Raw genomic sequence first — 15,216 nt, 5'->3', positions numbered from 1 at the left:
CTTTTCTGGTAGCCTGTCTTCTGTCCCTCGTACAACGCGAGAATCTCGCGATCATGCTTCCCGAGGCCGGCCTTGCCGTTCTGGCGCTGGCTCAAAACGTCTACTGTGCCTCCGTCTCCCCTCACCCCGTCCGTCTGGAGACGCGAACAGAGCTTAGTTCCAGAGCGGCAAACATCCATGTCTCTTATGACAGACTCGTCGAAGGTGTCATTGACTTTACCTATGGCTCGTGCCTAGACAAGAAGCAGAGCGACTCGCATCATGTCATCGCGCGTCAGAACCCATCGGGCGCCAGCCACAGGCTTGTCTGGGTAATTCCGGATGACACCTTTGCTGGTGGCTGTATCTCTGCATGGGACGATACCGGCTCCCTGGTCGGGAGGAGTGAGACCCAGCAGCTTGCTTCTCAACGCAGCCGGAAGAGGGGGCTTGAGGAATTCCAGAAGCGCGCCGCCATGAAGAAGCGTGACGGTGGTGGTGGATCTCCTGCGATTCCAATGAACAATGACACCGGCATTGATGTCTGGGGCCCTTGGTTTGACGGCGTCGCTCTGCTTCAGTCTAAGAACCACAGCTACGTGAATGTCGAGGAGGCCAAGCGCAAGCACGTCGCCATTGTCGGTGCCGGCATGTCTGGACTCATGACTTTCCTGTCTTTGAGACAGGCCGGTTTCAAGAATTTGGAGATTATCGAGGGCAGCGAGAGACTTGGTGGTCGAGTCCACACTGCCTACCTCTCCGGAGGACCATTCGATTACTCGTACCAGGGTCAGTATCCATTCGTCAAATGTGGTGAGAACTCAACGGCTGACTGGGGATTTTTAGAAATGGGTCCGATGCGTTTCCCGTTGACATGGACTTCGTCTTCAAATGAAACTTACAACATTACCGACCATCATCTTGTATTCGACCTCGCTGCGGAGATGAACAAGCTAAACAACCATGCTGCCAACTGGAGCGTTGACTTCATCCCTTGGTACCAGTCAAACCCCAACGGGCTGTACTACCACGATGGCATTAAACTGGACAGCGGATTGCCACCCACTATCTCACAGGTTGCTGTCGACCCGTCCTTGTCGATTGTGAGGGAGAACCTGCCGTCCACCCAAGCCCTGCAGGACCACATCGACTCGATCACAACCTCGGAAGAGTTCTATGCTGAGATGGCAACGAATATGTTCGCAGCTCACAAGGAGTTCCTTGGTAAGTATTGAATTGACTAAAAGGTTTACCATGCTTAATGTGACAGGGTGTCTTTGGTCTGACAATATTGTAGAAATTGGTCTTGATGGCCTCCCAGGTGACCAGTGGTCCGAATTTGCCTACATGGTCAACTACCTCAGAGCAAACCTCAACGATACTGACGTAGTCTCTGAAGGAAACTTTGGTGTGTCTTTCTGGGACACGTTGTATGACGGTCTGTACTTCGACGCCGCCACCTGGTCAACCATTGACGGTGGCTTGAATCGGCTCCCCGCATCTTTCCACCCGCTGGTGGACAACTACACCACCATGGGCCGCAAGATCGAGCGCGTAGGCTGGGACGCCGAGACGCAGCAGGTGAACCTGCAGTGGCGCGACAACTACACCGACACGGACTTCCAGAGCTCGTCATACGACTACACAGTCGTCGCGGTCCCCTTCAGCGTCGTCAAGAACTGGAGATTTCCCAGCCTTATGTCGACAACCATGACCAACGCCATCAAGCACATGCCCTACGAACAAGCTTGCAAGGTCGCACTGGAGTTCGAGACCCGTTTCTGGGAGCATCTGGACAACCCCATCATTGGCTCTTGTTCCACGTCGACGGACATTCCCGGGATCGGCGACATCTGTTACCCATCGTACAATATCAACGGCACTGGTCCCGCAAGCATGCTAGGTAATCAATTTGTCCCCTGATCCGGCTACGAAGGAATCAAATGCCGATACTTACACTTTCAACAGGCAGCTATATCAGCGGCGGCCAGTGGGGCGAGAGATGGGTCTCCGCGAGCGATGAGGAGCACGTGCAATACGTGCTGCAGGCCATGGCCGAGATCCATGGTGATGTTGTCAACGAACAGTACACCGGCAACTACGACCGGCGATGCTGGTCCCTTGATCCGCTCGAGAGTGGGTCGTGGGCGAGCCCCCTCATCGGCCAGCACGAGCTTTACCTGCCCGAGTACTTCAAGACTCACAACAATGTACGTGGCAGAACCTCTGTCCCTCATCGAACTGAATCAACCTGGTCCATACTAACAACGTCTGCCAGATGATCTTCGTTGGCGAACACACTTCATACACGCATGCTTGGATTGCATCGGCCCTCGAGTCGGGAATCCGCGGCAGTGTGCAGCTGATGCTCGAGCTGGGCCTTGTCGATGAGGCCAAGGCTACCGTGGAAAAGTGGATGGCTCGTTGGATTGAAGTGGTGAGTACATTGCTTCCTCTGAAGGAGTTTCAATTGAGATTACTAATATGATCTGCAGTAAACCTTTGTCTTCAACACTGTTATAAGTATTGGTGGTAGTCTCTGCTGGGGGATTTCTCTTCTCTACGCGAAGTCTTATATCGTACCATAATCAAAGAATAATGTTAGGCTAGCAATAGCATGGGTTATGAATAATATCACGATTTCATTGCAACAAACTGATTTACATCTCAACCAGCTATCCTTCAACACTCTGGAACCATAGCTGGGGGAGTTTGAATAGGGTTTGCCATTATGTAATTATCGCTATCTCCTAACACATTAGGCATGAAGAATACAAAAATACTTAATACAAATATAAAAATAAATACAGTAATTAAATCTTTAAATAAGTAATAAGGAGCCATAGGGATTCTATCATAATTACCCGGCCAGCGGCGTTGTATGTGTGTGGAACAAGGGGTACCGTTCGTGGAAGCCGCCCAAAAATGCACAGATATAGTGGGAGAGACTCTGCTCTGACGGTAGAGCCTCGGCGGTGCGGCCATGACGTAGCAGCGATTGCAACAAGTGCTGTCGCATGCCGGCAATGCCTCGTGGGCCGGTATCGCGCCACGATCCACCTGGAGTCACACGTCCGGTGTGAAAGCCTGCATCGAGTCCGGGTTTGGACGGTGCCTGGTGGACGAAGGTAGAAGTGTCGTTGCTGAGAGTAGTAGCCGCTCTTGATCCAACGAGGGACGGTCAGCCGGTGACTTGGTGTCTTCCAGCAGGTCTTGCAGCAACTCATGGAGAGCATTTCCGCCATTGTGTGTGCGAACGACCTCCTCTACAGACTGTCAATACGGCGCCGTGGAAAGTTCGCCAGAGGTTCATGAGCCACTCATTTTACTAACCGACATGTCGATACTCTGGAGAAAGAGGGAGGCCGAGGGCGCGCCTTACACGGTCCTGGCTCCCCTGGCCAGGAAGAGATGCTTCAAATATTCCGGCGCCATCAGGATGTGCTTCCGAGAAAGCTGGTTGGAAAAGGCTCCCGCTATTGGCCGGAAAGAGAGCATAGCCGTATATGATTTATATGAGCTATATATGCTTTATATAAGCCGTATATGCTTTGTATAAGGTATGTAGGCCCTATGGGCTTTATATAGGCCCTATTTTGCTGCTAGCAATGCTACTTAGCTAATTAACTGCCAAGCTTTAAGTTTAATTTAGTAGTATTACTTAGTAGATCACTTAGCTAATTAAATGCTAAGCTTTAAGTTTAGTTTGGCATTGTTGCTTGGCAGATCGCTTAGCTAATTAGCTTTCGAGCTTTAAGTTCGGTCTGGCAGTGTTAAATTTTCCGTTCACAGACTACTTGCGTGTACATGGACAATAGGGCCTCATGCCAAGTTGCATGGTCCACAGTATTCCTGGTTGGCATTCAGCCCCCAACAGTACCAACTCCACAGCCCGTGCGCAACGGCAAGAGGAGCCGTTTATGCAGGGGCCAAAAATCATGCAGTCAGCATTGCTGCCTGTTACAAATGATCTATCGAAAGCATTGACGCAACTTGCTGTGCCACCAAGCAAAGTCTCAGACCACTCCCTGTCAACTTGTGCAATGCGAACGTGACGGTCAAGCTCATTCGCTCGTTGGTTCAAGGGCGTTCAATGCGTTGGTGCACGGGGTATCTGACGTGATTTCCTCTCCATTCACTTTCGCCTCTCTTTCTCATCCAATACTCCGCCGGCCACCCATTCGCTTACAAGCTCAAGCCGGCCATTTGGTTTGCGTGCCTATCAAGTATCCACGAGTGTCTTTGGAGCCTCTCAGTAAGCTGACCTACAATGAAATTCGGTCCTCATGTCTGAGAATTCTAGAATCAATAAGCTGACTTCAGCAGTAATACATCAAGCTTTCCAATTATCACCAGCATCTTGCCCAGGATGACGACCCAGAATAATCATCCACTGGTATCGTACCAGCCGCTGAGATTGGTGTTCCAGCTGTCGTACGCTGCTCTCATTGTCTTGAGGCTGCCATACTATGCCATAATCTCTTTCGTCCCTTCCTTGAGGCCGATTCGAGCATGGACGGTGAAGCAAACATTCATGTCTCGCCTTCTTTACCCATTCTTGGATGCCTATTCTCGCGTGGGAATGACAGAGACACTCACTTTGGAACCAGGAAAGGAGGGAGACAGGTTTCAAACAGTTCGGGTGCCCTCCTCAAGTCTCTTCAAAGGACCACTGGCGCATGAGACTATCAAGCCCCAGGAGGTTGGTGGTACCTGGTTCCCCGGCCCTCCTGGTACGGATATAGCATCGAAGAATGTTGTGCTCTACTTCCATGGAGGGGCATACATACAAGGCGACGGCAGAACAGTCAATTGCGGATCTATTGCAAAGAGATTCCTTGATACTGGGTCCGCAGATACTGTCTTCTCGCTACAGTACCGCCTAAGTGGATATGGCAATGTCAACCCCTTCCCTGCGGCGCTGCAAGACGCACTGACGAGTTACGTCTTTCTGCTCAATACATTGCAAATACTGTCGAGCCAGATTATCGTCGCTGGAGACAGCGCTGGCGGCAACCTTGTCGCGGCCCTCTTGCGGTATCTTCACGAGTATGGATCTGCTATCAATACACCTACACCTAAATGTGCCGTCCTGCTTTCACCCTGGGTTGAACCCTTTTACAATGATCCGAGGGATAACCCGCACCGGAAGACAGACTTCGTCCCAGGCTCATTTGTTGGTATTTACCCCTCTCTTCTTATCCCCCTTTTCTCTGATTTGCCATGTCTGGGAAAGCTTCTTTCGAAGACAACGTATTCAATGGGCCGGACTGTGATGCTAAGATGAAGTAGCTTGGGGCGCCCATTCCTACGCGGGCAAAATGCCGAACGCCAAAAATAATCCATACATCACCCCGCTTGGAAATCCTTTCCGCACCCCAGTTCCTTTGTTCGTAAATGCGGGATCGGCGGAATTATTTTTTGAGCGAATAACCAAGTGGGCGTCTGAGATGCGTGGGGCGGGAAGTGTCGTGGAATTTCACATCGAGGAAAATGCCGTCCACGATACATTCATCGTTGGCGATATCGTGGGTTTCGAGGACAGCGCTTGGAAGGTTGCGTCTGAAATGGCGGGATTCGTGGCAAAACTCTAGTTGCCGTCTCCTTTTTGAAGGGAATTACCGTGGTAGACATAAGATGTGCTCTTTATCCAACAGGTATTCAGACAGGTCGTGGACTAGGATTTCCATCGTGAAATTTGGCCACGCAGACGAATTATCATTCAAGACTTTGCAACAGTGTCGTAGGACGCTAGCTAAATGTACGACCCAATATAGTCACCAGTGCACATCTGGTCTTTTTGACCATCGGCAGTCTCTGCTATGAGACGTGAGATTGGCCGTGTGGCAACAGCATGTCCGATACTTCGAGCCTCTCGCAACACAACAGAGAGCTTGATTCACGTCGCAATATTGCGTGAGGTTCTTTACATCCAGTTCTCGGGACTTCGGCCAAGTGCCAACTGTGCCGTACAGCTCGGCTGACAACGGTGAACCTGTCCGTTGCACGAACCCTTGCCACCTCAACGGCGCAGTCGCACCAACGGCAGTCAGACCAATGGCGGAGTGACACCAGCCGCGCAGTCACACCAACGGCGCAGTCACATCAACGGCGCATTTGTGATAGATTTCACCTGTGCGCCCTGTCTCGTACGATGAGGGATTTGGGTGCGCAGACGCGCCCTATACGATAATATGGGTCGAAGGATTTATTGACTCCACAAGATGTAAATAAGGCTGGCCAGTATGATGAGTAACATGTGGCCAAGTGTTCAGGCGGGAACCAACACTACCAATCGGCACGCTCATACTAGGAAGGTAGCAGTCGGAAGTGTGCATTGCATGATGACTGCATGAAAACTTCGATCGTTTATCATGTGGCTGGATTTACACTCGACCGGCTTTAATTCTGTTGGTTCAACATGAAGTGGATATGGGTGGAGAAGTAGAGAACATCAACTTGCACTCAAATTCTGTGGAGGCAGAAGTCCTGCTACTTATTCTCTATAAATATTCACGGAAAAGAGGATATTTCAGAGGGGGTCAGGCAGGTAGGCGATCCAATCCAACCTGATAGCAAGGGGGAGTGGATGCTCATGCCGAACTAACAAAATTATAGCCTGTCGAGTGTAGTAAGCACAAGTGAATCCTCGCGTTGCCAAGGCTGGGGGCTGGCTTGGCGAGCCAGTTGGTCCAAGGGAATGCCAATGGGAGACCTGGACCTGCTGTACCTACATCACTTTCGATGCTCATGATATTTTTAACCTTGAAAGTGATGTAGGTGCAGCAGGATGCATCAGAGGGGATCCACCATGCACCCGCAGTCACCCAGGGATTAAAGTTATTAGACATCTGCACCTGGGAGATTCCGAGGCCTCTTTCCGTTCCTTTGGAAGCATTGAATAGCTCATTTTGAGTCTCCCTGTCTTGAGCTGTGTAAACTAACTACACAAATTTCTCCAAATTCGTTCCCTTTACCTACAGCCTCAAGTAGGACCAAAACAATGGCGTCAGCAGACACCTCACCACTAGTGTACTCCAACAGCGGCCCTAGCATGGTGATCAGCTGCAGTGTACTGGCCTTCATCTGCACTATCCTCGTTGCGTTGCGATTCTGGGCAAGGAGACTGACCCGGCAGAACTTCGGCTTAGACGACTGGCTGTGTCTTGGTGCACTTCTCTGTCACCATGTGGTCCTTGCCGCTGGATGGGTAATGGTGTACCAAGGGGGGCTTGGCCGAGATATCAGGATAATCTCAACCGAAGACCCTAGATCGGTTGTCATCCTTTTCCAGGTATCAATGCTGCTCCGTGTTGCCGCTGCGCAGCTGCTGACAGGAGATTACACAGGGTCTTTTCGCTGGAGAGATCGCTTACACTTATGCCTCCCCGCTGATAAAGCTATCTGTGTTGGCCTTCTACTGGCGACTGTTCCCTACAAGATTTGTCAAGACGGGTTGCAAAATCCTCGGAATTGCAACCATCCTCTGGTGTATTGCTATTACTATACTGGACTTTGTCCAGTGCATACCTCTGAATGCATTCTGGTTTCTGGAGCTTCAAGTCCTCCCAACAACCAAATGCCTTGCCGCCACTTTGAGCTTCTTTGGCAACTCAATAGTCAATGCCATTATTGATTTCTTCACACTGACACTGCCACTGCATGAGGTTTATAAGCTACACGTCTCAACGAAGAAGAAGATCATCATCAGTAGTGTATTCCTTCTAGGTGGAATGTCAGTCTGCCCGTCAACCTGCATTGAGTAATTGTGTCTGAAGATGGATAAGAGCTAACCCGCAAATTCAGAGCTTTCGCTGCAAGTGTGATTCGCACCGTCTTTTCTGGAGTGATGGTACGGGACGGTATTACAAACTTCACCCGTAAGTGACGTTGGCCGGTTGTCTTTCTAAAGGGCGCACACAATGATAACAGATTATTTGAGCAGTATAATATATCCCCTCAGGCACCGCCACCAGCGTGGAGATATATGCAGCCATAATTGGCGCATGCATGCCAACATTGGTACCTATCTATCGCCTGATGCGATACGGCGATCCGCTGAAGAGCAACACTTCTGGCATTCCAAAACAGACGCTTCCTGCAATGGGAAGTAGCGCACGAAGAAAGCAATCCGATAACACGGGGTCCTTCGAAAGGCTATCTTATAACGACAACAATCATATTCCAGACGATTATCACGACAATCACCGTGTAAACATCAGCAGCCAAAGAGGTGATGTGCCAGGATACTATAAGGGTGAATGCTACCAGATGGACGGCGTATTGGTCACACAAAAGACGGTCTGGGCTGAGCACACACAAAACATGAATGTCGTTTAATCGGTTGATCCATTATTCGCTTGCCGTACGATAATATCTAAGTATCGAGGTGTCAGACTGCCAATCCCTTACTTCTTGACAGTGCGCGCCTAGTTGTACCTCGCTGTGATGATGACCACATTGCACGTGAATACCGTCTTAGAGTAGCTGGCTTCTCTCAATTTAAGCTAAGACCTTCGTGACGTGCCAGACAGCCATCGACCAGGGCTGCCCGACTGTTCCGGTATCCCTTGAGCCGTGAGCCTTCGCATGATCGTGCCCAATGTCACATCCAGCGTGCTAACTGACTTTGTGTGTCATAGCCCACTTGGCAGTGGGTAATGTCACTACATTGTTGAAGCTTCGACCAACCCTCAAGTCAACACTTTCAACATCACCAACTCCCTGACCAAACTCGCCGTTGAGTTGCTCTTCACCTGCTTCACCACGAGCGGGCCCCGGGCTAATCCTAGGCCACCCTCAGGCGAGCTGTCGGATGCGACTCCCGCCCACGGGGCAGCTGTTGGGGAAACGCACGTGTTCGAGGATGTGATGACAGGGTATTAGTTCAGGAGGCGGCATCGTTGTGTGGTACAATCCCTGGCCTCATAAGTCTGCTCACAACGAATCTTCAATGTTTATATTGTAGCTATAGGGGGACGGTGCACTCAGCTACTTGAGAATGGCCATTCAGGAGGCGACAAGCCCTAGGTCTGCTTCAATGTGACAATAAGCTCAAACTATAACTATACTTCGGGGAAGTTTCCAATCTCAGTTGAGAGGGTACTCGCTAGTTTTCCACAACGACGCCGTGATCATATTTGGACACCCCTATTCGTATCTTATTTCAAAGGAAGGCCGGTCGAGAGTTTCCCAAAACCCACGGTTAGAAAATAAATCACCCCAAGGACGAGTCTCTTCGGCATCCTGATGAGGAAAATACACATCTCCACGAAAGCCCCCTTGTGACAAGGCAGCCGCAAAGAACGCCCTTATATCAACTGGAGGAATGCTAATTACGACCTTTGGATCCACGTCACAAACAACCAAAAGCGCACCAAGTATTGTGGCCAGACCACTTGCCCGATCGCGTGTTACATTCATAAGTTGTGTCCCAGGGATTTGGAGAGTCTCCCACTGGGCTGGGTACTTGTGTGGGTTCCCTGACAGATTCTGCAAACCCCAGTAATGTAGGTATTTCTCCACTCTGCGATATTTCTCTTCGGCATCATCGGCATCGTGCTCCGAGTTAACGACCAAGATAGTCTTGCGATCATAGCGTATGTAGGCAAACATCCAATGGTCCCTGTCCAAAAGTATCGGAAGGAGGACGTCATGCGCTATCATTACCGAACGATGGATGTTGGTTGGGTCGCCCGGTCTATTGGTAGAGGGGTCGATGAGACCTGGCATATATTCTGGGAGAGCAAAAGGCCACAGACCCTCTCCTTCCAGGGCCCTGAACTTCCGATGTATGTGGTTCCAAGTGATGGCAGGGAGCGCCACACTATCTAATTGATAGGGCCTCCCGTAGTCGTAGCCAGGAGGACCTCGGACATCTTGGATAGAGGAAATGGCCACAAAGAGTGCATCCATCATCCTGTATTCGACAATATTTGAATCCCGGAGAAAATACTTGATGTCTGCCTTGGACAGGTCGTTATTCTTCCTGGCTGTGATAATATACGGACCCATGTTTGAAATTCGGCGATCCTTGACTGCGCTGCCGATAACCCTTAAATCATCCTGAAGAGTGGGAGTTAGGAGTTTGTGGCCCCTGTGTGGCAGGCGTTGCAGTGGAAAGAGACGCCTGGCCCTGAAGCCGGCAGGTCTTTTGGCCCAATATACACCTCGAGCTCGATCCTTCCATTGCTTCGTGAAAGTGTCAGTTGCGTCCTTTGACCAATCGCCAGGAAGTCTGATATTATATGAGTCCACCCGTGCTCGAACATCAGGATGAAACCCAGGTCGTACTGGTTGGGGGCCTGGAGGAATTGGTCCTATATCCGCATCTGCCCCATCACGCTCCGGGTTAAAATCACTGTCGTCTGAGAGGAGCAGTGTACCATCTGGGTCAACGGATACAGCTGCCTGTACGACAGCATCAGGAGCGTCATACGCAGGTCGATAATCAAGGTCTGACATCTTCAGGGAGAACAACAGTAGGTGGATGGAATATTTGATCAAGTGAAAGGAAAATGCAACGTCGAACTTGCAAGTACAGTATGACAAAGTTTTAAACTGTTCTTTCTTCCCGGAACGTCCATCCCATAGCTACCTAGGTATGTAAAGTTTGCTTGTCAGAAATTTGATCCAAAAGGCTACTTCTTTTCTTTCAAACGACGGATGCAGCAGATAGACCCTCGCGCTAATACTAGAAAAACAAAGCAAAGTATCTACATCTCTGCCAAGAACTCAAAGAGTAAGAACAAAGCCAACAGAACAATTCACACCACTAACACGGAGATTGCTGATACCAGCATCGTGTAGAAACAGAGTCAGATAGAGAGTTAAATTGTCAAGTCAAGTTCTGGAGATCCCGAGCGAAGATGGCGGCATCACACACATCTACTTTAGCATTTCCAACTTAAGTAAATTTTATATAGACCCAGAAGCTGGAAACATGTATCCAGAGCCTCGTAGACGACCAGCAATTAAAGCAATTAAATTGATTCGCTTTCATCCTATCAGTCGGTTGAAAACCCGACGTACTTAACGCATTGCTACAGGTAGCCCCCCTTCAAAACGCCAGGTTGGATACCTCTTGGGCTTCATTCCAAAAGCGACTTGTCAGAAATGAGTCGATTTCGCGACATACTAGGCAGATTATGGAAATGTAAATTGGATTACGGTGAGTTCGGGCTGTGGAAAAGTGATGACACCAAAGTGACGAACCCAAGGCATGGCAGGCCCTCGAGCCGCGATACACAAATCACTTTTGTTCACTGTGATAACGCTGAGAGTCAAGGTAGAACGTAAATCCACGCCAGCTATTGTCGAATTGTATGTGTATTAATTCCATTGTCAAATTCCCATCGGCAGCGAACTCGCAGCTGTTTTTGCACTTGCAGCTCGATCGAAACGGCTGTCCTAATAGGCTCTGTATCTTTTAGATACCTGTCTTGGCGGCTCGGAATGGACTCCAGAGAAGGAACGCTTCTGGGTCGTGGTGTTTGGAACGGGCTGAAGCATGTCCGGATTATTGGACCAAAGACGCGGGTCTGCCCCATGCTGGAGCATCAGGGTTATTGTTTCCTCCAGAACGACTCCTTTGGAGCTCGGGGCCTCCCCATGGTCGGATGCATACAAGTTTGCGTATTCCACTAGATCGTTCCAGGGTGATGTTTCCTGGTTCCCTTTACATGGCATGGGTGCGTTGGGATTGCACCCATTCTCCAAAAGACAGCGGATCATGCCGACCTTTCTCCACATGTCAGCAGGCGTTGACACTCGTCGATCGTGTATTTCAAGGCGGTGCCCGTCGCTATATCCTATGCTTTGCCCGAGACTGTGGACGACAAAAGTATGATAGGACGGGCTTCTGGAAGTCGGCAAAGTAGTCCGGCTGCCCGGGTAGTGTGCGAGTTAGGTATTCGACGAAGTTGGCGCCCACCAGTGCTTCTCTGAAGAAAAGCGGAATCGGGTTCGAAGGGTTGCGCATAACCATCAGGTTTGCCTGGCCAATGGCGTTCATCTCTGGGATGCAGCGGTCCAGCTCATCAAGAAGCCGGTATGCGGCCGCCGCTAACTCTCCTCGCAGCTTCCTGACTGCTGACATGAGTTTAGAATCGGTGTAGTAGTTGAAATCTGTCCTGTCCACCGGGTCGGGGAACTCGGTGGCCTTGATATAAGCAGTGAGGGCCCGAGCCAAAGAAAGCCTCGCCTCAAATGCCCGCGGGGCCTTATCTGCCAGGAATATTGACATTTCTGCAGTCCGGAGGAAGTCCAACACTCCGATGAAGAAATTCGACCCGGTTGCTGTGAGGGGGAATTTTGAATGCATAGTCCTGATCCTGGGATATCCTGGCGGTCCCCGATGCGTTCCAGCACTCTCTGGAGCTCCGATACCTGCCATGGCTCGTATGTGAGCTGCTCGATCGTCTTGGCCCACCTCTCGACACAGACCGATTCCATGATATCGGGCAGCTGACGGAATATGCCGTATAGCAACGTCTGCAGGAGCCCCTTCTGCGACTTCTGCAGTGGCGTTCCGGCGCTCCAAAAGTAGTAGCTCGCCAGCACTGGACGCTTAGGCCGGGCCCAATGTGACAGCGAGCTCAAGGTGGTTGGGTGGTCGGCTATGAACTTCATGAAAGTTGATTTGCCGGATCCGGGCTTTCCCGTAACCCAAAACACACCATCGCCTTCCCTTAACCATGGGATCAACCTTCCACCGACACTTGCGGATGATGCAGCATCTGCCTGTGGTTCAGCTTCCTTGAAAGCCAATTCAAACGTACGTGCCGAGGCCTTGGTAATGGAGCTGTGGCGGATCGGGCGGCTGTCGAAGCTGAGAGATCTCAAGATCCGGTTTTCTTTCACCGCAGCAGCCTTACATAACGACAGGCGTGCCAACTGACCTTCAATACCCTCAATGTCGCCAGGGCTGAAGATATTTGCTCCTATTTTTGACATGGTCGATACACGTGTAATGCGACTGGCTAGCTCATTGAGGGTCCTAGAGATGTCGCTGAGCTTTTCAGATTTTCAGATTGCCGAGCGTTCATCTCTAAGCTGGCGCCGCGTAGCTGTTTGAGACTTCTGTCGAACGTGGCATGCCAGTAGCTAGAAGGAGTTTGATATGAGACTCGTCTGTTTGATCCCAACGCAGGCTGCAGAAATATCTTGTTTCGGAGCACACTAGCAGTGTGAGCGTCATCTCAGTGTGATGCAACCGTTGCTCGAGTTCCGCGATCTCGTTGCCTTTCCAGACGGTCCTGAGAGCAACTCTAATGCTCTGCCACCTGTGGTTTGAGCCACCGCTTGTCTTCAGCTTGTCAACTATCTCGAGCGTCTGATCGCGTCGCGAACATGTCTCAAGGCTCCTGCTCAGCTCATGTAATCTGGTGTCATAAAATATAGGTTAGCCAGTGTACTTCACACTGGCAGCTGCTTTTGCGCGTCACATCTGGAGCAAGTCGTTTCGAGTGTGACGGCTTCATCAGTCTGTCCCGAGGAAGAGTCGTGGACTCCTTTCGTCTTCGAGATCAAGTGAGAGGCGAAGCTGACGAACTGTACCACGCCTGCTGCCAGGCCAAGCGTAGTCAAAGGATCCATAGCTTCATCACGCGTGCACGCTTGGGCGGGCTGGCTAGGCTCTGGTTCATGGCGACATGGGACTGTTGTCAATGAAAGAACTCGACGAGGGCAACCTGTGTTATGGGCCAAAATGAGTAGACTGGATTAGCTCCGTTTCTGATGGGCGGCCGCTGACTGGAGCAGGACTGGTGGGTAGGGGAAAAGTTGCACAGGAAGTGCACTGCCTTCTTTGGGCAGCATGACCACCTTGAAATGGTTAGACCGGTCTCAGTTTCCTCTTGTCGCCTGGACGCGAATGCTGACATTCGCGCACTTGCTGTGCCACATACGCGCAGTGCATGCAGGACGAGGCAGCTCCGAGCCACGTTAGGCGACCTGAATTGGCCCACTCAACTCTTTTATTCCGCCCACTCAGTAGCTGGGCATTGTTGAAGCAAGTCGCTATGGTTTTAAAATATAAAAGCTCGTGACAAGTAAGGAAAGTAACCCAAACTCTGCCTGTCCTAAAATTATTCGTTTTTGGCGGTGTTCCCATAGTGCCATTAGGAGCTAGAGGCCTAGAATATACGGAGGGTGTATAGGGCGAAGTAGGTTCCTTAGTACTCTGAAATATGGAGGAAGGGAGGAACCTGCTCTTATGAGTATCCCGCATAGAACGTCTTGTCACCAGAACTATAGAGGTTGGTCAACCAGGCGACTTTACCAGCACACTAAGACATCACATCAGCTAGTCTCTTGCCTAGTCCTGACCAACAAATTGATTAATTGCAGAGAATACGTTTGGAACAGAGCTCGCGGATGAAACATCGTATATGATGCATTGTCTATCTCCTAGAGCTCCGTTCATGGCTAACCAATCAAGTCATACATCATCTCGATGTCACCAAGCCCGACGTACATTGATGAAAAAAATGGAGGATGACTTGACCCGGCCAGTCATGTAGAACAATCTAGACACTGGTCAAGTGTTTAATTTGTGAGCTCATTGGATTAAAGATTGAAAGAAACTGTCAGGAATAATAGGCACAGGTAGAGTGATAAGGCCCAAGGGCCCTCTGGCCCCCGAGAATACAATTGAACCTAGAGGTTTAAGTCTCTCTAAGGGCGCCCCTGCTGCGTGGGAGCCCCTAAATAGCCACTTATTCGCCACCTGGTGGGCCGAAGGGGACCCACGTAACGTCATTCTCTGACAGAAACCTAGGTAACAATGTGTCTCCTGACTCGTTTCTAGTCCGCTCGGTTATAAGCTCCAAGGTTTATCTTGAACTGACTCATCAATTTAAATCCTAATATGTACCTTCCTAAAACAAGGATCGTGAGCTTTGTGTTTACATGGCCTTTACGGGTTAATTTCTTACCCAAGAGAAATTTACATGCATGAAACTAGGCTTCTGTTCAACTTGTTCGCTGGATGGATAACCCAAACACCGACAGCCCAGGTCGTTTTGAGTCAAGTTGACGTGCATCTTTCCGCGGATGGACGCAATAACGAACCTTGAACGGATCTACGAAGTCAAATGGCATACAAATATCTCAACGCACCTAGTCAGCCACAGCAGAGACATCCCTCTAGGAATCTCTACTTTTTCCAATGCACGGAGTTCAATCTTCACACAGTAGGTCGACGTGGAAGAATCATTAACATCAGCCAAAGCGATA

The 15,216-nt window shown here is 50.2% G+C and overlaps 3 protein-coding genes across 3 annotated transcripts; 2 read left to right on the top strand and 1 right to left on the bottom strand.

Moving 5' to 3' along the window:
• Window positions 1–53: 53 nt before the first annotated feature.
• INS49_014298 (uncharacterized protein) lies at window positions 54–2,477 on the top strand (the record flags this gene model as incomplete). Its single annotated transcript, XM_043174989.1, has 6 exons — window positions 54–768; window positions 826–1,203; window positions 1,277–1,882; window positions 1,948–2,189; window positions 2,258–2,416; window positions 2,475–2,477. 6 exons carry the CDS (start codon window positions 54–56, stop codon window positions 2,475–2,477), a joined length of 2,103 nt encoding a protein of 700 aa, XP_043021934.1.
• A 1,871-nt stretch (window positions 2,478–4,348) lies between these two features.
• INS49_014297 (uncharacterized protein) lies at window positions 4,349–7,929 on the top strand (the record flags this gene model as incomplete). The annotated part of the gene is made up of 4 exons (XM_043174988.1): window positions 4,349–5,155; window positions 7,329–7,714; window positions 7,786–7,859; window positions 7,925–7,929. 4 exons carry the CDS (start codon window positions 4,349–4,351, stop codon window positions 7,927–7,929), a joined length of 1,272 nt encoding a protein of 423 aa, XP_043021933.1.
• Window positions 7,930–11,782: 3,853 nt separating this feature from the next.
• On the bottom strand, window positions 11,783–12,933 carry INS49_014296 (uncharacterized protein; the record flags this gene model as incomplete). Its single annotated transcript, XM_043174987.1, has 2 exons — window positions 11,783–12,276; window positions 12,879–12,933. The coding sequence occupies 2 exons, from the start codon at window positions 12,931–12,933 to the stop codon at window positions 11,783–11,785; spliced, it is 549 nt and encodes a 182-aa protein (XP_043021932.1).
• Window positions 12,934–15,216: the final 2,283 nt, after the last annotated feature.

This window comes from Diaporthe citri (assembly GCF_014595645.1).
Source record: "Diaporthe citri strain NFHF-8-4 chromosome Unknown scaffold_7, whole genome shotgun sequence".
Lineage (NCBI taxonomy): Eukaryota > Fungi > Ascomycota > Sordariomycetes > Diaporthales > Diaporthaceae > Diaporthe > Diaporthe citri.
The sequence above is the reverse complement of the archived record's forward strand: the minus strand, read 5'-3'. Positions and strand labels throughout refer to the sequence as shown.